Source organism: Magallana gigas, chromosome 2 (assembly GCF_963853765.1).
Source record: "Magallana gigas chromosome 2, xbMagGiga1.1, whole genome shotgun sequence".
Lineage (NCBI taxonomy): Eukaryota > Metazoa > Mollusca > Bivalvia > Ostreida > Ostreidae > Magallana > Magallana gigas.
This window is the reverse complement of record NC_088854.1, coordinates 59658140-59682166: the sequence shown is the minus strand read 5'-3', so window position 1 is coordinate 59682166 and position 24027 is coordinate 59658140. Positions and strand designations below refer to the sequence as shown.

The 24027-nt window shown below is 36.8% G+C and overlaps 3 protein-coding genes across 6 annotated transcripts in view; 2 read left to right on the top strand and 1 right to left on the bottom strand.

Annotated features, from left to right (window-relative positions):
- Window positions 1–335: 335 nt before the first annotated feature.
- Window positions 336–3098, top strand: LOC105348528 (chymotrypsin-like elastase family member 1). The gene is made up of 6 exons (XM_034446863.2): window positions 336–492; window positions 650–875; window positions 1160–1250; window positions 1718–1898; window positions 2414–2547; window positions 2749–3098. The coding sequence occupies exons 1-6, from the start codon at window positions 447–449 to the stop codon at window positions 2899–2901; spliced, it is 831 nt and encodes a 276-aa protein (XP_034302754.2). The 5' UTR covers window positions 336–446; the 3' UTR covers window positions 2902–3098.
- The window catches only part of LOC105348467 (calcium uptake protein 3, mitochondrial), a 39955-nt gene continuing 18981 nt past the window's right edge, over window positions 3054–24027 (bottom strand). The window contains exons 5-12 of one of the 4 annotated variants that reach the window (XM_034446859.2): window positions 17706–17788; window positions 13502–13582; window positions 11852–11911; window positions 10654–10742; window positions 7631–7808; window positions 7024–7132; window positions 5391–5548; window positions 3054–3737 (exon numbers count right to left, since the gene is read on the bottom strand). In XM_034446859.2, coding sequence (XP_034302750.2) covers window positions 3660–3737; window positions 5391–5548; window positions 7024–7132; window positions 7631–7808; window positions 10654–10742; window positions 11852–11911; window positions 13502–13582; window positions 17706–17788 — 836 coding nt within the window. In that variant the 3' untranslated portion in view covers window positions 3054–3659. The remainder of the gene's footprint in view (window positions 3738–5390; window positions 5549–7023; window positions 7133–7630; window positions 7809–10653; window positions 10743–11851; window positions 11912–13501; window positions 13583–17705; window positions 17789–24027) is intronic. The other 3 variants (XM_066077557.1, XM_034446862.2, XM_066077558.1) reach the window with 3 other exon arrangements.
- Window positions 18126–24027, top strand: part of LOC105340948 (uncharacterized) — a 30000-nt gene continuing 24098 nt past the window's right edge. Inside the window, exon 1 of the mRNA XM_011447219.4 lies at window positions 18126–18219. The gene's annotated coding sequence lies outside the window, so the exon portion shown is untranslated. The remainder of the gene's footprint in view (window positions 18220–24027) is intronic.

The following is a 24027-nucleotide window of genomic DNA, read 5'->3' as shown; positions in this document are numbered from 1 at the left end:
TTGTATTCGTTGCCTGGCGCTCAAGGTCACACCACATTATCTGCAAATTTAAGCTTGATACCCCACTTTTCATGACCGCTACTCAAGAGCGACCTTGACCTTTAGCATCCTTGAAGGAAACACCTGACAGTCATTAGTCATTTCAAAGACATTTATGTATCTATAGCGAAGTATACAAAGAATAACGAACAGAGACGGATGTGATGTTAAGGATCAATCTCTTAGCTCTCTTTTTATTCGATGCACCCGAGAGTTTAACTATTGAAATATCAACGTTATCAAATGCACGAGAAAACAGAAATATTCAACAGTCCAAATTATATTGAAAACCAAGTTAATGATGTGATTTCAAAGGGCAGCTTTAAGTATTTGTCTACAATTCAAACAAAACCTTACCTAGAAATATTCCGGGTGTCGTGGTTACTAGCTGATAGGGAAATGTCGACATGAAGATCGCAACGTGTGGGTTGGTGATATTTGTTCTTGCAAATGGTAAGTACGCAGAAATTAGAATATCATTAATATTTCAAATTTTACACTATGCAAATGTGAGTTGAAATTTTTGATATTTCGAAAATTGAGATAACATAATTATTTTATGGGAATATACTAGTATTTCACTGTGTTATTCTCTAAATTATTTCTACAGGGGCGTTGGGGAAACATTTCCCGCTGCGGCACCCCGTCCCCCTCACCCACAAGTCTACGACCCCGCCCCCCGCGGGTCATCGTATAGTGGGTGGCAGCCCCTCCGCTCCCCACTACTGGCCCTTCATGGTGTCCCTGCAAACTCACGGTGGCTTCCATTTCTGTGGCGGGGTTTTGGTGACCACGAGATGGGTGTTGACAGCGGCTCATTGCCTGGACCATCAGAAGTAAGAGGGAAACGAGTCTCTCAGGGATCGTGTTAATCAATACTATTGTAGATGTATCTCTGTTAAATATATCCTGTAAAATACGGCGTCGATAAACAACAGATACTATTATTTACTGTTTATTATATACTATACAATCTAGAGACTGCGAGCCGTAACCTATTATATATATAGTAAAACGTTATTTTCTAATTTTTTAAAATAAAACTTCATTAAATATTTTGAAAAACCCAATCGATTAATGATCAGAACCACTTCGTACACTTTTTGTTTCCTCTGTTTAGCGAACAGTCTTTCCGAGTAGTTCTTGGTAAACACAACATTTCTGCCAGTGAGGGGACCGAGCAGATCAGGAACCTGTCGTCAATCCACAAGGTGAGAGAGAGAGAGAGAGAGAGAGAGAGAGAGAGAGAGAGAGAGAGAGAGTCCAATGTCTCACGCTGCATTGGCCATTACTCGTAGCATATGTCAAATGTCAAGGTATTTTTTTAAAATGTCATCATCCGTTATTCTCTCTGGTCCATAAAGAGTCAGGCTGCGGGTAGCCCATGTGTACGTTCACATGAGGGTTATACTAGGATTATTCCGACCTAAACAATGTACGGTATATGCATAATCATAACATGATATTGTGATTTCTTATGTACAGCTAGTATATTACTCAATCCGCATATATATATATATATATATATATATATATATATATATATATATATATATATATATATATATATATAACTTGACAATGGTCCGTGGCGGCCATCTATCGTGCATTTTTAACTCCTTTAACAAAAGAACCTTTGGTTTGGACTTCTATTGCTTGTTTGTTTTGTTTTTCGCAGAATCCGTTCTACAACATCCAGCACCCCGACTTTAACTTCTACCTGCCCAATGACGCGGCACTGCTGGAGCTGAGCCAGCCGGTGGTGGAGAACCACTACGTCAGGATCGCCATGCTGCCCACCAAATGTAATGACTTCACCGCCCAAGACTGCATCGCCATAGGCTGGGGCAAGACACAGGGTAACTGTCTCATGTGTTTCGCTGGTCTACAAACACTCAATTTTGTTTTGGCATCATAATCTATATTCGACAAAAAATTTTACCTGAGAGTCAAAGAGCACGAGTTTCATTGTCTGCCCGCACACTTTGATAAGCTTTTACTTTTAATGTTTGTTTTGGAAAGCCATTGTTCCACGATCTTGTAGCATACTTGTACATCAAAGGTCAAGGTCATGACCTATCCCCCAATAAAATCCCAGACTTTTTTATCAATTGGTCACGTTTCAGTATATCTTACGGTCTATGTCACGTTAGCTTTATTAATTAATCCAAGATAAATATAGAACTTCAAGTCTTGTTAGAAAACAAACTTAAGAGTTCACTTCAAAAAATCCCATTAGTACACTGTACGTACAGTGTACTATAAATACCTACTATGTCTACGGGGTCAATTCTTGCGAGGAGGCATTTTTGTTTTGTATTATAAGTAATTATACCAAACCTGCATGCATTTCCATTTTTGGAATTTTCTACAGATGCCAGTCAATCAGACGTCCTCCAGGAAACTCCGATGACGGTCATCGACACCAGCCTGTGCAGCGCCACCTGGGGGAGTTACGTGTACTACGACAGTTTGTGTGTGATCAGTTACGGAAGTACACCCTGCTCCGTAAGTCAGAGAGAGAGAGAGAGAGAGAGAGAGAGAGAGAGAGAGAGAGAGAAAGAGATATTGTACTTTGAGTGATTACATGATCAGTTATAGAGTATGCCTTGCTCGGTATGTCAGAAAGAGAGAGGAAGATTTTTAAGGAGTTCTAACAGAGTGCAAATTAAACTACATATGTATCTGTATGTACATTATATTCTGTAGGGAGACAGTGGGGGTCCCTTAGTGTGCCTGGACCGGTCGCAGTACGTGGTGGCCGGGGTGTCCTCCTGGGGGGACGTGGAATGTGGGTTCCACCCCTCCATCTACACCAAGCTGTCCGAGTCACTGTCATGGATCCACGACATTGCCAAGTAACCATAGGCAACCAGATACTTCAACCAATCAGTGCACAGAATGAGGCATCACATTGATGCATGTAACTAATTTCTTATCATAGTCCAGAATTCATAAGGAGTATATAACTTGATATTATTTCATAAATTGTATTGCATAACTGAGACAATGTGTTAGCTTTTAGAATTTATTGAATATAATAAATTAAGGACAGTTGTGATCTTATACATAAAATAACAAATTACTACACACGATCGAAATAACGAAACACTGGCAAGGGAGACAAACTCATAGGTAAAGCCAATAAACAGTTCAATAAATGAATAAAAAACATCTACAAAACTTAACAGTTACATAATGCAATGAATTGTCTCCCTTGCCAAATGGAGGTTATCACAGAGAGAAAGCGGGAACAGGAGAATGCCAGTATTCATAATACACTAACAGTCCTCCAGGGTAACACAAACAGAAATAATGCCTCCTGAATGACCAGCTACCCTTGTCTGAGTGCTGTTTGGATATGGTTATATTCTCACTTCATTCACTCACTTCTTGAGCGACTAAGTATTCAAAGGCAGTGTGGAGAATTTGGTGACATGATGATACAAATATTCACAAAAATGTGGTCATCACATCAACAACAGTCCGGCCAGTACAGGTCACCCAGGAATCTCAGGTTAAAGTTGATATGTCAAACTCCAAAGTCAGCTATTAAAATCATTCTCATCACAAGAATCAAATATGTATTCTCTCTTGAGATTCTGTCAGTTCTCTGCTGTCTAGTGATACGTCCTCATCTCGTTTTTGATGCAGTATTTGAATGCAGTCCATTTATCCTGGGTATGCATTAGATGGGACTGAAAAATTCAAAATAAACAAATGATGAAATATGTTTGATTGCAAGTATTTGGCTCATAAATTGATTTTTTAGTAGAATATATACATGTATATACCAGAAGTCCAAATTTGAAAAAAGGCTATCATCTTTTGAACAACAGTGTACATTCAAAATATAATTATAAAAGGTAATATCTAATTATATCAAGGTACATTCAAGTAAATTCAAGTAAAGAAAATAAAAAAGAGAGAAGAAATAAGTAATGACTTTTTATTTGCAGTGTCTTTTCTATTCATCTAGTGCAGATATGCAATTTTTGTCTCTTTAAGAAACCTTGATTATTGATTGACAATCATTAATACACATGTACATGTATTACATATCAATAAGTCTGTATTTTAATCATTTGACAGACACCTACCTTAAATTAATGACACAAAATTCATTCAGGGAAATTAAAACCAATGAATCATTAATGAACAAATGCTAGTCACACACAGAAGAGTTCCAATCAGTGTTTTACTTTTAGTGTTAGAGATCAGTGATTCTGTGTACTTCCCTGTTGACAGGGGGCATTGTAATGTACCGACAGGGGGTGAAAAAAATCACACAATGTGTAGAAAAGAGAAAGTAGGAGGAGAAATCTCATTCGGACAACATAACATAAAGAACTGCTGACTACTCACGGCTAAGTGCTATAAAATTTATAAACCCAATAACGTCATGAGAAAACAATTAAAGCACGATATTAACGTTTGGAATGATTACACAGATACCTGACTGAAAATGATAAAAATGAAGAAAATAACTATTTGTTTAGCAGTGTCATCTGGGCCCATAAATTTTCCATAGTAAAATATTACTCTGCTTGATTGGCAAAACAGATGGAAATTCCATATTAAGAAAGTTGTATAATACCCTATATTATAACAGACTGAAAGAAATTTATAGAATTACTCTTAAGATCCAAGAAAAAAAATCTGAAGGAAATGCCTTTTAAAATTGTAGGATAACCCTAGATCAATTGATAAAGAACTTATATCGTTACCCTAGATTATAGAGAAAGAACTTATAGAGTTACCCTAGTTCAATTAATAAAGAACTTGTAGAGTTACCCTAGTTCAATTAGAACCATTTTAAAAAGAGCTTGGACTTTAGGTAGTTGTGTCAAACGGCAATGTGACGCAGGCCTGTCTATTTCATTGTAGGCCACTCAGCCATGGCTCCTTGAAATCAACAGGATTTGTCTAACTTTTGAGAGAAGACTACGCAATCGATGTATATTTCACTTTAAACAAGCGTCATTTTAACTTGTTTTGATGCAAGAAATAGATAGTGACCTCCTACTGAAAGTCCAAGGTCTTGTTAAAAAGGTTCTAATAAAGAACTTGAAGAGTTACCCTAATTAAATTCATAAAGAACTTGTAGAGTTACCCTAATTCAATTAATAAAGAACTTGTAGAGTTACCCTAGTTCAATTAATAAAGAACTTGTAGAGTTACCCTAGTTCAATTAATAAAGAACTTGTCGAGTTACCCTAGTTCAACTAATAAAGAACTTGTAGAGTTACCCTAGTTCAACTAATAAAGAACTTGTCGAGTTACCCTAGTTCAATTAATAAAGAACTTGTCGAGTTACCCTATAACAACTGATATAAAACTTGTAGATTTACCCTAGATCCGCGATGAAGTCTATCCTTCATGATCGAGATAAACTCCATATAACTAAGATGTCCGTCTCCGTCTGCATCAAAGATGTTAAAGACGGTGTCCACCAGGTGGGGACTCAGGTTAGATCCCGTGCACACAAACACCGCCCGCTGGAAATCCTCTGTAAATGTACGTCACAAAGATTAGTACATCACAAAGATTAGTACATCACAAACATAAGTAGAGAGAGTAGTCACAAGTTGTTGGATAAACTGAATATATTGTCGTTCAAGAATCATCTTGTGTACCGGTATATTTTCAACGATCTCAACAAAGTGGAAATGAAATTTGTTATGCTTGTGAATTCTAGGCCCACCAGTCTGAGAACACAAAACTTACACATAACACCACCACCCTCCTCCAATGTTTCTGGCAATAACCCCTTATCATGTAACCTCTCTAATCTCATTAAAAGAGTCATGAAATATATAGTATTCATTGACAATGACTTGTAATTATAACATGACATGCTTATATAGCACCAAATTGTAATAATTTGTAAAATATGTACCAGTGGTCAAGATAACGACACCTGTCTACCTCTTACTCCCCCAAAAACCCTTAGTAAGCTCCAAGACTATATCCAATATAAACACCTGTCTACCTCTTACTCCCCCAAAAACCCTTAGTAAGCTCCAAGACTATATCCAATATAAACACCTGTCTACCTCTCACTCCCCCATACACCCCCTTAGTAAGCTCCAAGACTATATCCAATATAAACACCTGTCTATCTCTCACTCCCCCATACACCCCCTTAGTAAGCTCCAAGACTATATCCAATATAAACACCTGTCTACCTCTCACTCCCCCATACACCCCCTTAGTAAGCTCCAAGACTATATCCAATATAAACACCTGTCTACCTCTTACTCCCCCATACACCCCCTTAGTAAGCTCCAAGACTATATCCAATATAAACACCTGTCTATCTCTCACTCCCCCATACACCCCCTTAGTAAGCTCCAAGACTATATCCAATATAAACACCTGTCTATCTCTCACTCCCCCAAAAACCCTTAGTAAGCTCCAAGACTATATCCAATATAAACACCTGTCTACCTCTTACTCCCCCATACACCCCTTAGTAAGCTCCAAGACTATATCCAATATAAACACCTGTCTATCTCTTACTCCCCCAAAACCCCTTAGTAAGCTCCAAGACTATATCCAATATAAACACCTGTCTATCTCTCACTCCCCCATACACCCCTTAGTAAGCTCCAAGACTATATCCAATATAAACACCTGTCTATCTCTCACTCCCCCATACACCCCTTAGTAAGCTCCAAGACTATATCCAATATAAACACCTGTCTATCTCTCACTCCCCCATACACTCCCTTAGTAAGCTCCAAGACTATATCCAATATAAACACCTGTCTATCTCTCACTCCCCCATACACTCCCTTAGTAAGCTCCAAGACTATATCCAATATAAACACCTGTCTATCTCTCACTCCCCCATACACTCCCTTAGTAAGCTTCTACACAATATCAAATATAACCCAAGCGTCATCATCTGAACTGCTTTATAACAAGAGGTACAAAAGATTTATGACAGATAATGAGGACAATGAGGAGGACATCAGTTACCCTTGGAGACGGCCTGGTCAGCATATGTGTACATCTTCATGGCGATGCTGAAGTCATCAAGTGTATTCAGGAACTGACAGAACTTCCGGAACTCTTCAAACGAAACTCCCTAAAAATGGACAGGAAATTTTACATTAAAAGCACAGCAGATTAATGCCCTGGAATTCATATTAAAGGAATCAGATTTATTGTTTCTATACGTTTGAATAAAAATTCATGGAGGAGAATATTTTAGATGTTTAACCAGTCAACTGAAGAAAGATAGGATCTTGTTTGCATTGTAAATTAGGCCAACTCTATAGAGACTATGTTCAAGTTCTAAGATCCTAAAGATTCTTGAATTAGTACATGTATAACCTTCTTTAATCTTTTGAAATATGATATCATACATAAAAATTCTAAAAAATAATTAGGATTGAATAACATAAAAACAAGAACATTTATAATTGTAATGTAAGTACTTATCATGCAACTTTGTTTACAATATACTGCATCTATCAGGTAGTTACCGGTAGTAAAGGGGAACAACTCTTGCAATATCACTGTACCTCCTACACCAAGTGTACCTTTTTTTGAAAATCACCAGTGTTAAATTGTATGGCCTGACCTTTTCGCTGGGGGTGCGACTGCGGACTCGTTTGATACACTCCTCGATGTTGGAGCTGTCCAGCATGGTGTACCGCAGCAGGATCCGGGCAAAGTCTTCCTCGGATATGGTGGCCAGTCCCCGGGAAAACTCCAGGAACTCCAGCTCTATCACCTCTGACTGGAGGTTCTCCATGAAACTACAAGGATCACAGTAAGGGTCAGTGTGTGTCACAACATCTCAGTGTCAGTCATAACATCTCAGTGTGTGTCACTACATCTCAGTGTGTGTCAAAACATCTCAGTGTGTGTCACTACATCTCAGTGTGTGTCACTACATCTCAGTGTGTGTCACTACATCTCAGTGTGTGTCACTACATCTCAGTGTGTGTCACTACATCTCAGTGTGTGTCACTACATCTCAGTGTGTGTCACTACATCTCAGTGTGTGTCACTATATCTCAGTGTGTGTCACAACATCTCAGTGTGTGTCACTATATCTCAGTGTGTGTCACTACATCTCAGTGTGTGTCACTACATCTCAGTGTGTGTCGCAACATCTCAGTGTGTGTCACAACATCTCAGTGTGTGTCACTACATCTCAGTGTGTGTCACTACATCTCAGTGTGTGTCACAACATCTCAGTGTGTGGCATAACATCTCAGTGTGTGTCACAACATCTCAGTGTGTGTCACAATATCTCAGTGTGCGTCATAACATCTCAGTGTGTGTCACAACATCTCAGTGTGTGTCACTACATCTCAGTGTGTGTCACTACATCTCAGTGTATGTCACTACATCTCAGTGTGTGTCACAACATCTCAGTGTGTGGCATAACATCTCTGTGTATCACAACATCTCAGTGTGTGTCACAACATCTCAGTGTGTGGCATAACATCTCAGTGTGTGTCACAACATCTCAGTGTGTGTCACTACATCTAAGTGTATGTCACTACATCTCAGTGTGTGTCACTACATCTCAGTGTATGTCACTACATCTCAGTGTGTGTCATTATATATCAGTGTGTGTCACTACATCTCAGTGTGTGTCGCAACATCTCAGTGTGTGTCACTACATCTCAGTGTATGTCACTACATCTCAGTGTGTGTCACAATATCTCAGTGTGCGTCATAACATCTCAGTGTGTGTCACAACATCTCAGTGTGTGTCACAACATCTCTGTGTGTGTCACTACATCTCAGTGTGTGTCACTACATCTCAGTGTATGTCACTACATCTCAGTGTGTGTCACAACATCTCAGTGTGTGGCATAACATCTCAGTGTGTGTCACAACATCTCAGTGTGTGTCACTACATCTAAGTGTATGTCACTACATCTCAGTGTGTGTCACTACATCTCAGTGTATGTCACTACATCTCAGTGTGTGTCATTATATATCAGTGTGTGTCACTACATCTCAGTGTGTGTCACTACATCTCAGTGTGTGTCGCAACATCTCAGTGTGTGTCACAACATCTCAGTGTGTGTCACTACATCTAAGTGTATGTCACTACATCTCAGTGTGTGTCACAACATCTCAGTGTGTGGCATAACATCTCAGTGTGTGTCACTACATCTCAGTGTGTGTGTGTCACAATATCTCAGTGTGTGTCACAATATCTCAGTGTGTGTCACTACATCTCAGTGTGTGTCACAACATCTAAGTGTATGTCACTACATCTCAGTGTGTGTCACAACATGTCAGTGTGTGGCATAACATCTCAGTGTGTGTCACAACATCTCAGTGTGTGTCACAATATCTCAGTGTGTGTCACTACATCTCAGTGTGTGTCACAACATCTCAGTGTGTGGCATAACATCTCAGTGTGTGTCACAACATCTCAGTGTATGTCACAACATCTCAGTGTGTGGCATAACATCTAAGTGTATGTCACTACATCTCAGTGTGTGTCACTACATCTAAGTGTGTGTCATTACATATCAGTGTGTGTCACTACATCTCAGTGTGTGTCACTACATCTCAGTGTGTGTCACTACATCTCAGTGTGTGTCACAACATCTCAGTGTGTGGCATAACATCTCAGTGTGTGGCATAACATCTAAGTGTATGTCACTACATCTCGGTGTGTTTCACTACATCTTAGTGTATGTCACTACATCTCAGTGTGTGTCATTACATATCAGTGTGTGTCACTACATCTCAGTGTGTGTCACTACATCTCAGTGTGTGTCACTACATCTCAGTGTGTGTCACAACATCCAGTGTGTGTCACTACATATCAGTGTGTGTCACTATCAGTGTGTGTCACAACATCTCAGTGTGTGTCACAACATCTCAGTGTGTGTCACAACATCTCAGTGTGTGTCACAACATCTCAGTGTGTGTCACTATCAGTGTGTGTCACAACATCTCAGTGTGTGTCACTACATCTCAGTGTGTGTCACAACATCTCAGTGTGTGTCACAACATCTCAGTGTGTGTCATTACATATCAGTGTGTGTCACAACATCTCAGTGTGTGTCACAACATCTCAGTGTGTGTCACAACATCTCAGTGTATGTCACTACATCTCAGTGTGTGTCACAACATCTCAGTGTATACACAGATAACAATCAATTCAAATCAATCCCAAAAATCAATTCTTAAATCTGATTTATCAGTAAAAATCTGAAAGCTGGCATTTCATAAGAATTTTTCACAAGATAGCTGAAGACAACATAACAATATACAGATAAACTTTGTAAAATATTTCATTGATATCATCGGTATGTCGATGTGAGTTGGAAATCCCAACCACTTTTCCTATAGTATATTCATCTTTACATTTTAAATTTCAGATATATATTGTAAGGCATATGGTTTTTTTTTCTCTGTCACATCCAATGGGTTGAGATAAAGAATGATGGCATGTTTTCTTGTTGGACTACTAATCTGTGCATACCTGTGGAATTCTTAATCTTTAATTAATTTTTAAATCTTTAATTAATTTTTAAATCTTTAATAATTTCTGTAATTGTAGGATAGGGCAACAAGCAAAGCTTTTATACCCCTCTCCCAAAACACAGAAGTGTGGGGTGTTACCTGTGGAAGTCTTCGTATTTGAGAACATCTCTGCCTTTTGAGCCAAAGAAATGAACCAGCAAGGTGGTATCTTGTACCGGCTCCACAGACTACAAACAGTAAAAATCATGGATGACCTCCCACTACATCTCAGTGCACACTCCACTCAATTCATAACCAAAACAAGCTCTAAATTTACATTGATTTAATATATCCATAACAGATTCATTAAAACAATTTTCATGTTGCCTCATAAATAAGATGCCTAAGTGAGAAAATTATCTTAAGAAGAAAATGCATGATTCTGTTCAAATGCATGTTAAAGTAATAAAACAGCCATTCAGAAATACCATTACAAAAACAAATCATAAAACCAGACACAAACAAGTTAGAAATTTTTATATCAATTCATAAAATATTCGTTAATTTGTCTGGAATGTAAAAATATAGAAATAAAAAATTCAAACAAAACAAAAAGAAAGAAAACAGCACTTTTCCAAGACATATACTGGTAATAATCCATGTATTTCAACATGAAGCATTAAACTTATATTATTTATCTATCATAAAACTGGTAAATTAAAATCTATGAACCAAATAGTCTATTAGTATACACCAAATCCAGTGTTCTTCAGAGATTTGTCAAAAACTGTGAGTGGTCAGGAAATCTGCTTCTTTTCAAATTACTGAATGACATTTTCAGGATACAATCTGTTCTATCTCAGTTTACTGAAAATTTAGATCTCAATTTAGCTCTCATCACTATCAACCAAGGAAACTGCACCTTTCCTGTGAGGAATGACTTAGTTTTTGTGTGGAATTTGGAAAACAAAATAATGTAGTTAAAGAATTCCTGATCACTCAAAAACAAAAATATGATAAATGAATTCCAATTTTGATATTTTTATTTACTTGAGTCATAAACTTTGAATCTTTGTTCATTTCTTTAGAACTAAAGCATGCAGACCAATGACAGATTTTCACCTAATAATTGAAATTATTGCAAATTAATTGAAAAAAATTGTATCAATTTAAAATTTGACTATTCTATATTCTGTTTGACGGTTGACAGGTGACTGTATACATATAGCTAGGTCCATATCATCAGAAGTGAATCTCACCAGTCAATAATGTAAAATTTGTTAATAACAAACACTCTGAGAACACTGCAGTAGAATTTGTCCACATGAATACACCACCTAATGAAGTAATCTCAAACCTTGCTCAGTGGGTCTTCATTATTTGGTGCATCTTCTTTCTTACTGAAAACACTCTCAAGCTGGAAAAGTCAGATTGAACAAGATTATCAAAGGGAGAAAGGTCTCAGATGAATAAGATTATCAGGGACAGAAAGGTCTTGGAGAGGCATGCGACAAACGGGGGACACAACCACGTATCCCCCCGCCAACCACCAAGATACAGGGAGGGATGGCGAGATTAAAGCGCTGGGGGGGGGGGGGGGGGGCTTCTTGTCTGTGTGTCCATTACATCTTGAAAAATATCTTAGCCAGTTCACATCTTAGGTCTAAATTTTTTAATTAAAAAATTTGTTCACATAAAAATGAAGGATTTTAAATCAAAATACAAAACTATTTTAATGATAAAATAAAAGTAAACACCAGATATTTAGAATAAAAGTTGACAATGCAAACTAAGCTAATCAAGTTGTTTATTCATTTTTTCTCAAAAATAGGCTGATCAGAAGCAAATTCAATTCATTAAAGCAATGTGTATACTCTGTAAAAACTAAGTACAGATTACAAAACATCTCCAGATAATTCTTAAGCATGTTGAGCCTGTTGGAGGAGTGTGTTTTAGGAGACAAGTTCAGTGACCACAAAACAAACACACACAGAGAAAGTGGGGGGTGTCATGTGACACAGACATGTGGGGGTGTTTGGGGGTGGAAAAGGGGAAAACAAACAAACAGTCAGCAAAATCACACACTCACACAGCTTTATGTGTGTCCGTTAATTATATCTCAGTAATATTTCATATTAGCCATAATACATAATATAGCTACTATATATTCGGCATCATGCAAGGTTGCATCATAACAAATACATTATAGATATGCAGTAATTTTTATTTTTACTGTACTTCTGACTTCAAATTCAATAAACTGATATTCCTGGAATCCCAAAATTATTTTATTCTTCGTCCTATAAAGTTTCATTTTCTCAATAAATAAATTATAAGACTTTTAAAACTTCTTTGCTCTTTGAAGCAACGAGTGAGTTATCTAAATATTAGTACATGTATATATAATTTTGTCATGCATGTTTATGGCGGGGGTACACAAGCCAAATCTTCTGTACAGGGTCTACTGGAGCGCTGACAGACGTGACTCAGTACGTAAAACAAGTCTGATCTTATCTCAGACCAACCCGGAGACATCATTATTACAGGAACCCACTCCCCATTACTAGGAACCCAGGCTCTGTTTCCCAGAAATCTCAACAGTTTTTCTCCTGTATTCTACATATACAATTTTTCAAAAATACATATCATTAGCCAAAAGTATCATCTTTGAGCAAATCTACTTTGAGTTTGGTCATTGTGGACTGAGCCATCAATCTGTCACATATTTCCAGAAGACCCTGCACATATAGGGTGGGGTTACCTCAGCTCCTGCCCCGGGGATTCACTCTCACCCTCAGGCCATCATCAAATAACTAAAGCATGCTGGCAAGTCATTTTTAAGTGTTACTTTTCATGCATATTAAAATGATTATCCCCAAAACTGAAGCATGCGTCTGAATAGCCGCCGCTCATGAGATATATGTGTGTGTTCTTGGGCAAGGCTAGCCTACATACATGTATATATAGTTTGTGAAGCTGTATAAGACTAGATAAATGTAATGTTTACATTTAGTAAGGCTTGTAATTTTTTCTGTTCTCTGGGAACAAATTTCCTTTCCTGAGGGGGAAGAGTGAAGAAGGATTCCAACTGAAAAATACATGACAAAAAGAAACAAATAAAATCCCGCTCACCAACATATGATCAGGCGATATATCAAATCAGGGGAGGTTACTCTGTTACTCATACTGAGTGCTCACCCTGGCAGATAATACAAGGGAAGGCCAACAATACACAAGGTATGTAGGAATGTATATAAAGATTTTAACACACTGTGCATATTTAATAATTGCGCATATTATAAGTTCACAGTTTTACATCATTGTGATAAAATTATGTAAAGTTTGTAATTACATACATGTAAACATGTATATGCAAGTATGTAATATATTAATATATTGCAATTTATAATCACAATGGTTTTAATTCAATTATGTTAGTGATTTATCATTTATCAAAATTAAACCCACTGTGAATACATGTACTATCATTAGTTTTCAAAAATGTGTTAATGCTTTATTGATCATTGGGCCATTTTGCATCATGATTGGTACTTTTAAAAAATCGTTAAATTTTAACATCGTGGAAATAAAACAACTTACAGTATTTATTATGCGTAGAGATAGTGATACATGAATGTATGCACCAATTTTTTTGTTTGTCTCCTTTAAGTTATACAATTTTCCCCTCTTGTGAGTCTGAATATTGTGCATATTCTTTATTTACATACCAGTAATAGTACAATAATCTTGTTGCTACTTGAGAGCCCATAATTAATTGAATATAATATAGGGGATATACACGTAAATACATCCTGTGATATATAGCAAGGGTTCTTTAAATTCATATTAATAGTATTAACCAATTTTACATTCCATATTAATTTGTGCAAGATATGAGTTGTTCACATTCTTTTAAAATTTAATTTATATAAATTAAAAAGCTATAAAAATAAATAAATAAAAATAACTGAACTTGCAAATAAGTTAACATCTGAACAGTAAAAATTCACTAAACATTTAAAATTACATGTAACAGAAGTATTGAAGGGATGAAAATTTGGTCAAAAGTGAAACATGATGCAATTTTGGGAAACAAAACAAAATTTACAGGATAAAATGGGAGAAGTCACAAAGTGCAAGATGTTCACAACAATCAGACAATTTATAATTCATCCCATCAAATAAACTATCAATTAAAAATTATTCTGCATTAGAGAAGCAAACTGCATGAAATTTTAAGAAAATATTAAAAGCCATGTACAAATCAGAGTTATCTCTCTTTGATTACAGTCAGGTGGTACAAAGCAGTAAGACCGTTTTTAATTAAACAGAAAAACTACAACTTCTGCTTTCTCTGTCTTATCTCTGCGACAAGATTTTTTGTGTGATCTGTTAAATAAATATCCAACATCAAAGAAAAGGTAGGCATCAAGAGTATTATAAAAATTTCTGCAGAGATAGCAAATTCAATATTTGACCCCTGAAGGTATCAGAGAAGGCGACAATAGATGACTGTGTCAACAAGCGTAAGTAATTTATACTGGCTGGCTGAAAGCTTTGGGGTTCTACCTCTGGGAACAAAACACAGCCAGGATTCATTGATAAAAAGTGAAAGTTAACATTTCAAGCAAAACTTTGGTTACCCGGAGTCTAGAACACTCATAAATCAACACGGATCAAATATACGTATTGTAAAAATCTATCACAAAATCTCATTTATTTTTCAAAGGGGGTTTTCAATGATTTTAAAAATTGCAAATATGTATCTAACATTTGATAAATATTGATCTCAGATTAATATTTTTCAAAAGAATCTTGTCTTATTACACTTTTTTTATTTATCCTCTTCCCTTTGTGAGAACATTCCACTGTTTATAAATCATAACTCCAAGTGATTCAGGGGATGTTTTAAATACCCGATTTCTTTGTACACATTTATGAAGCAGCTTCTTTTCAGGTCATAAACAATTCATATAGACAAATCTGACAATAAAGAGAAACGTTGAAGTTTCACACCCTATACTCTAAGTGGGGTAAAACAGGCGGGCTTTGAATTGCTTAAGGAGTGTTGCACGGCGGCCAGATCTATATACCTAGGTACAATGTCACACTGCTCCAAGAGCTCTCACACACACAGCCAAATTCCAGCGCTAGCTCACTCAATAGCAGAGACCTTCATTGATAAAGAAAATTGATTGCATAATCCATATACCCAGCAGAATATATTTAGAATGTATGTAGACTTATATTCTCTTTCCTCTCCCTCCCCCCTTCCTTCCCATTGGCAAAGCAGGTGCTTTCTATCCCTTTCCTCTCTTCTCTCCCTCCCTCCTTCTCCAGACAAGTAAGTTAGAGTGGGCCAGGGTGTGTGTGCTCTCTCTCTCTCTCTCTCTCTCTCTCTCTCTCTCTCTCTCTCTCTCTCTCTCTCTCTCAGCCCACCCAGACAAATAACACTCATTCTGGCCTGATCAGCCGGTGGATCACTCCAGAGAACTGATTGTCTCCATCGTTTACAGTAGCACTTGGTCATGTTGACTCACAAAGATTACATGTCTTTTTTCCAAAGGGAACCCATTGTTTGTGGACAGCCAGTATGTAGACTTGCTTTGTATTAGTCAATCCATTTATCAATATTTGATCATCAAATTATTTAAACAAAGGATCAAATATGCTTTTCCTACAGAAAGTTAGACCCTAATTTATTTGAATTCCATTTTCCTTTCTGGTTCTATATCTACAGAGTCCGGTACATGAAAGGTAGAGACCGGGGCAATTAGTCAATCTAGACCACTGAAGAGTCTACAAACTGCTGATACTTGCATATTTTCTAAAACTCTTTTTCTCTCTCTCTACTCTCTCTCTCAACTTCAGAAACTTGCATACTTCTAAAAACTATTACAAGTAATCTGGTCTGTCTCATGCTGTCAGGATTCAGGATTCTGTCAGTCTGTGAGAGAAACTGAAGATCTATGTCAAAAAGTTCTAAATGGAAGAATGAACTCAAATTGAAACTCCAAAATTTTGATAACAAATTACTGGTATTCCAGAACATACAGGTAGCCAAAAGAAGTTCTGACCTACATACTTCATATACCGGTATCTATGTGTATCAATGAAATCATTCATTTATATATAATCATTTAATGGTGTCCGTGGTATCGCAGCTAAACAGGAAGTAGAATTCAAATAGTCAAACGACAAACGTTTGATATAATGCTTAAGTCTACAAGATATCAAATCAACAGGTACTTTATTTCAACAGATGATCTTATGACACCCCTCAATACTGTCTACATCAATTAAGATCAGAGCGATTGATACAGTTTATGAATTCATCATGGTATATAGCTCAGTCATACAGCACTACTGGTCAACAATCTCATCACACCTAGCTCATTCTAAGTTTGTCAGGTTATATCTCTATAAACCTGATGTAATTCCAGGGTCACATAACCCTCCCCCTATATCTTGATACAGAGTTTGGAAGCCTCATTTAATTCTGCTCTCACTGTGTATGTATCATTCATAAACTGAATTAAATCATAATGCTTATTTAGAAAGATTGAATACAAAGCAATTTCTGGTTAAAGTTAAGTCATTCCTGTTTGCGTTTGATTAAACATTGTACAACAGACATTGTTAATGAGGGAGCCTGCTGCTTTTGCTCTTTGATGCTGCTCTATGATGTCTGAACTTTCTGCAAATCGCTTTTTATGATAAATGTTTGGGTTTGTTCTAAGATTCAACTGAAGTAATTCGGTTAGAGTTTACCAAAAGATAAAAAAGAACTTTTTCGTAAAAAACCTTGGGCATGTTGAAGATTTTCTGCATGTTTTTTTAGACTGTCCTTGGTTTCATGCATGCATTATGAATGAGATTTTCATCCTCTCATCACTACCCAACATGCCATGAGCCCAAAGATCCCAAAAACGCAAGATGAATCGGCAAGATAAACTAGATTCTGTCGGTCTCAGACTCTACAGTAAATCAGGGAGAAAGCAAAAAACTGTACATGGTTAAAAACTGTTACAATATTACATTTTGTGAATGGACTCCGCCTTTACTCAACCAAAAATCAGGGGAGATTCACTGGAAACATTAAGATACAGGCTTTTAAGATTTTTTTTTCTGGAACCACAGATAAGTCTGACTCGACTCATTTGATAGGGGAGATACCAATACACAGCCAGCCACCTTCTAATTATACGTACCACCAGAAATTCTTTTTTATCCACGATCTGGTTCCCGTCAGTATCGAACATATTAAAAGCTATCCGGAAACCCGACTTGGACTCTGAAAAAGAGGGGAAAAAATTCATGACATTTAAACGCTTTTTCTGTAACAGTCAATGTCTATGGCAATGACATTAAGCAAGCTTTTGCAGGTGTTTACTTAAATACATGTATAAACCAAAATATGCAATTCTTTGTGAAATTCTACTTATTTGATTAATAGACCTTGGCTGTGCATTTTTTTTTTGGTCAACAAATTTCGGGATCATATGTATTTTTCGTTTTCTGGATATACATAAATGTAAATACTTCCTGCGTACAAATTACACAACACCGAAGATTTAATACAGTACAGGTATTATGCCTTATCTTTGTTAATATATCATGGACTTTCCTTAGATCTATTTATAGCGCTGAGACATGTAGGTAACACCTGAAGGTGTACAACAGCTGTGTGCAGTGACAGGATATGCTGTCCATCACAACAAACAGGTAACTCGTCATCATCGTGTGTAAATTTCATCTACTGCTTGTTCAATCATTTCATTAATTCAGAACACTTCATATTTCCAGTAAGATGTTAGAACGAACCTTGACCCTCGCCTCATGTCTGGTGCATTAACCATACGTAAAAAAAACTAGTTCACCTTAATAAGTCAAGGAGGTGAAATGTCTGGGTTACGTAAGACTCTACACTTTAGAGTTATTTGTGAGTACATTTCGTGACCTTTTGAGCAAGATTCGACTCTGTTATTGAGGAGATTCAGCAGCACCTGCCTCTTTCCAGATAAACTACCCTTACATCAGCCTAAGAAAGCGGCTTGTTGCTATTAAGGGATCTATTTAGCCTATTAACTAGTGCCCATGAAGCCCCAACTGTCAGAATCTCTGTTCTCAAAACACAAACATCGTCAGGTATCAGATGTACCCTTGATAAGCTGATTCAACACTTCTTATCTTTATTCACTTCATGTTTCAGCATTTTGACAATTTGTGTACACCAGGTTTTCCACAGAGCTCTATGCCTGAAGAAGCCATTATACAACAATGGTAATTGCAGATAGACTCTTGAATTCTCCCTTTTTCACCTTGACCCAGTCAGAGCACTCATTGTCAAAGCTGTACCCAAAAACCTGTCTGTCGGTGTCCTCTCTGATTGAGAGCGTTGAGGGGGGCGTGTCAGCAGTCACAGCCTCGCTGCAACAATCTAGTTTATTGTCTCTTTGGTATAATGCCTTGTCAGCATCAACCTATAAAGTCAAGTTTGGAACAATTCTGTCATTGCACTAAGTGTTTAACCTCCCAACGATAATATCATCCATTCATGACTCTACCAAAAACTACCATTCATGACAGTGGGAAATTGGAGCATCGTTGTAGAAATTAATTGTGTGCAACTAATTAGCAATTAAGAGTTTCTGCCTGGGTGTGTGTGTCATTGACCCGTGGAGTTGGGTAGATAAGCCTTGTTCCTTTCAGTGATGACATAAGCCCTGCGATCACAGGCCCTCTACTGGACCGGGTCAGTGGCTCCCCCGACAGGTAGCAACAGGTCTCCCCACAGGTGTAACAGTTCGGATGATAACGGTTGTAATCCACACCTCACCGATGCTATCCTCGATGTCATCATCTCTGGGAATATTTCATTCATAAAAATTCCCAACGTGACAATCTAGACCTAATTGATTCAATACAACAAAGGTGTTACAGCCTGTCCTGTGTGATAACCTTGTTTACTCAAAATTTTTAAGATCTGTTAAAATTAGATCTGATGAAACTCTCATTTTCATGAAATATTTTGAAAAGACTTTATTTGTAACCTTGTTATTTTTAGGTGTGTGTGTTCTATACTTATATTAGTTAGTAATTTGTAATGAAGACTACAAAGTTGGTCCATGTCTGATTAAATAGAAGCATTAATGAAATCCAAATCGAAAGGAAATTCCAGCTCAAATATGTAAATTTTGGATTCTGGCCAACAAGTGTCCTACAAGGCTTTAATATTAAAAGGATAAATGACGGTTTGACAGAGATAAGTATTCTTGTATCATCAGAGGGCCTGGCCGTGAGTCATCGCTCAAAAACAGCCAGAAAATCCAAGTCAATAGTCCCTGCTCACAATTAGACACCAATCAAGGCTGGTTTAAACCCGGTTTCTGTAAGCCGTTTTCACTTAACGAGAAAGACGATGATTCTTACATTCCTCATTATTCTCCATGCAGCTCTATTCTTGCAGCTTCCTGCAGAGATATCAATCTGCTTTCTCCTCCCCTTCCCCACCCTCTCTCCCCCTGCACTATTTTTAGTTGACTGGGTGAATAAATTCTTACGTAAAAAGCATTTGAATGCTCATCCAGATTTCCTGAGCCCTTTCTATATATATAGCCATTGCCCCACATCAAAGCAATCGCACTTTTAACATTTGAATTTAGACACAAGTTTGGTTAACAGATGCATGTTTCCTTAGCACCGATGTCTGGTTCATTTAGATGCTGAATTTTTATCTGGTAGTCAATTTTAGAGAAACTTCACAGTCTTATTTGAGAATACTAATCAAACTCGCATTTTCAAAGAAGAGTTTTCTCTCCCCGTTATTTCAACATTACAAGAATTGTTCTGAAGTTGTCTTATTTCTAAATCCTTTATTATAGGAGCATTTTGTTTAAAATAATACTGGCATTTCAAATACTTTTGGCTTAATCCTTAATGTAAAAGCGACAACCCTTGTAATTTATTTATCTATCAAGCATAATATACTTTGTCTGCTTTTGTGCTTTCTGATCTATTAAGAAAAAATGATTGATTGATTATAATTAGACACACAAATATTTAAGGAAGAAAAAATGTGTTCTTTTTATAACATACATTGACAAATGGGTAGGAATTTCTGGACGAATATTTGACCTTATTGATCATACAAAGAATCCAGTTAATCTATTTAAAGGGACTTAAACATGATTTTAGCTCAAAATTTTTTAATTTTATCAATATCAATCTATTTTTAATTTCTAGAATGGTTAATATGCTTATTGTTAATACTTCCTCAAAATTTGAAAGTCAAATATCGAGATTCTTGGTCGGATTGCTTTCCCCTCCACACTTTCTTTGCAGCAGACACTTTTCTTAACTTTTATATAATAAATTAAAATATCATGGATTTGCACCCCACCCCCCCCCCTTTTCCACTTTTGTAGGAGCATGTAATAAATGAAACTGCAAGTAAGGAATTGAAGTTACAGTTAGGGTTTTTGTTTTCCATGAATTTGAGAATTCACCCTTTTTTAATTGCTTGTCAAGATGATTTTGATGAAGCTGCCCCACACACATTCAAAAACAAAACGTGTTTGTATACCCTTTCATATTTCATATGGTTGGAAACTTTTAAAAACGCCTTTCAGTTGATTTTGCATCTTAATATAACAAATACAATTTTTTTCAAAAATCACTATTTAATCTCCAGCTTTCAAGCTTACATGCACTTATATGATATGTGTACATTCTCGCATTATCACTGGTGTGAGATAGGTTTGTCTGGTGTGAGATCGGTTTGTCCGGTGTGAGACAGCAGTGTGAGATTTTTCTGTCTTACACTGTGTATTACTACGCCGTTTTGAAATGTAAACAAACCTCTGCTGTAGGAAAATGCAAAATGGTGTATTGAGATTATTCATTTAGTAATTGTGTTGCTTAATTAATTACAATTTATCATATTTTTAATTAAAAAACTGTCGTATGCTCTCATTTTGACTTGCACTATTTAAAGCACCTGGAGGGATAATTCGAAAGTAATCTTTTGAACGTCATAACAGAAAGTTGTCAAACATCATTTTTTAAGGTAATATATCGCGAGAAAAATAATCATTCATTATATGTTCGTGTGGGATGGTGAGATTCCACCTCGGGGCCAAGATTAACGGTCTAGGACTCAGCAAAGCCTCGTCCTAGACCGTGAATCTTGTCCCCTCCGTGGAATTTCACTATCCCACACTCATAATAATGAATGATTCTATTATTCCTTAAAAAAATTAATTAATAAAATAATTGAATTTCAAGTGATACTAGTATATATGTACATGTTCTAGATTGAAAAAAAAGACTGACATTTCGTCTTAAGTTTGCACGTTCCATTTATAAATTTATGATCAGTAGCGAAAATTAAAATTCATAACTGATAAGATAGCCTAATTGATACATGCATGCTTCCATTGAATAATTTTGTTTAGTCAGGCAAGATTTTTGGAAAGCTATTACTTATTCTTGTTAACATGTGTTTTTTCACATAAGTTTGAATCAAATGGTGTTTCTTTTGTTGATAATATCATTTATGAACACATTGAATCAGTTAATCTTGTCTGCCGAGAGTCATTTTGTTAAAGAAATGGTAATTTCTTGACTATACATTATTTATATATAGCTTTGTTTACAAAAACATTGAATTCTTACTTCTGTATCTTGCTTGAAACTTGACTTCATTCATATTTTGGTCATTCATTCAAAATGGACAAGTAAACCATTTTAGACATAAAAAATGAAATATAAAATTATCACCTGAAATCTTGTCAAAGTCCCTTTAAATGTGTAATTTAAAAGATAATTGTCATTCAGTATAATTCTTTACTTTCAGTAAACGTTCATAGCTTTAAATAGCAGGAAAGTATTCAATGCTTGGATATTCAAGGTCTGGATATTCCAGGCTGTCATCGCTATATATATCACAATGCATCCCTTGTCCTTTTGTGAAAACTTTTATTAAGAGGTCAACATAAGTAATGTACCAACTTTATAGGCCAGTCAACAACCTCTGAGTTACAGCTATTTACCCAACTTTACCCAACAGCTTTGAATTTGCTAAGACTAGTAGTTTGATCCCTTTTACACTGTCTGGCAATCTTGAGCAAAAAAGGCTTCATCAAACCCTAGTGGCATCATTTACACTGTCTGCTGAGAGTCACTCTACACCTGTTGTTGTACCTGTGTACCGGACAGAATGCCTGACCATCTCATAGCCTTCCTCCATCTGTTGCCCTACATTCCTGGGCTGGTCAGTTGACCTTTGTCCTGGGTTAAGGACAGTCCAGCAGCTGTCCCTCTGAGTCACTGACCAGTTCCTGACATCATCATCACATCGCCACAGACTAGGTTAAGATTAGTTAATGGGTAGAAGTCTACAAGTATCTTACAACTGTCATAAACATCATCATCATCATCATCATCATCATTCTACAGCCACAGACTAAATACTCTTCAACAAGTACCCTAACATCATCTTAAACATCATACATCTATAAACTTGCGATCATCATCATCATCATCATCATCATCATCATCATCATCATCCTGCCACAGATTGATGTAGATATCTACATTAGGTAAACTGATAAACTAGATCTAGACAGATAGACTAAGGTAAATGACCAGAGAAAGAAAGGGACAAGTACCAAGCAAAAAAACCACCAGTTAAACCTATAACACAGTTGGTACGGAAAAAATTATCAATTTGTATTAATTTTTCCAATCTGTGTCTAATTTTAATGGCAGTTTGGGTAAAAATAATTTAATAATCCTGTCAGAATTGATAGCATCCTTCCTCTTACATAAAGGGCCTCATTTCCATTAGATGTGGCTGGTTCTTTCATTTGATGCCTTCATCTTGGCCCCTGGTTTGTCCTATCAAAGCAACCTCCTCTCTATCAACAGATGCATCAACACACTCATTCAAACAAGTCAATTTGCTGCCATGACATAAAACAAGATTAAAAACGCTTAATCTCAGCGAGTCATCATTTAGGCTCTTTTAATAATTTCAATCATGATAGAAATTCCAGTAGCATTCAGGTGGCATCCATTTGCATAAAGTGTGTCCACTTGATGTAAGGCAGGGGCATAAAGGCATGGAATGCATGGGCCATATGCTCTTCTATCTTAACAAAGCCTGACCCCTGCCAGTCAGGCATGGGGGACAGAAAGCCAGAAACTCAGACCTGGGTGGGATGAGCCCATTCTCCCAACAGATGGCCATTTTTCACCTGCCTTCCCTACATAAACACTGCTATTACAGCCCTTGTTAAGGCAAGCCAGTTAATTAATCACCAGCCATATTTACAATGGTGGGTTGAACTCTGTCGCGTGGGCATCACTGTTTGATCTCCAAATCTCCTCTACATTGTTGCCAAATATGTAGTGGTGAAATAGTTGTCATTTTTTAACTTCACAACACTGTTATTAATATTGGAGCAAAACTTCAGAGAGTCTGCAAGTTCTTGACTTTAGGGAAATTTACATCCAAATTTGTTTCTTGCA

Excerpts from the sequence above, each read along its gene's own strand:
- LOC105348528 (XM_034446863.2), top strand. The coding sequence starts at position 447 with ATGAAGATCGCAACGTGTGGGTTGGTGATATTTGTTCTTGCAAATG. Across the intron at positions 493-649 it reads GATATTTGTTCTTGCAAATG|GGGCGTTGGGGAAACATTTC; the intron begins GTAAGTACGCAG and ends TTATTTCTACAG. Across the intron at positions 876-1,159 it reads CATTGCCTGGACCATCAGAA|CGAACAGTCTTTCCGAGTAG; the intron begins GTAAGAGGGAAA and ends TCCTCTGTTTAG.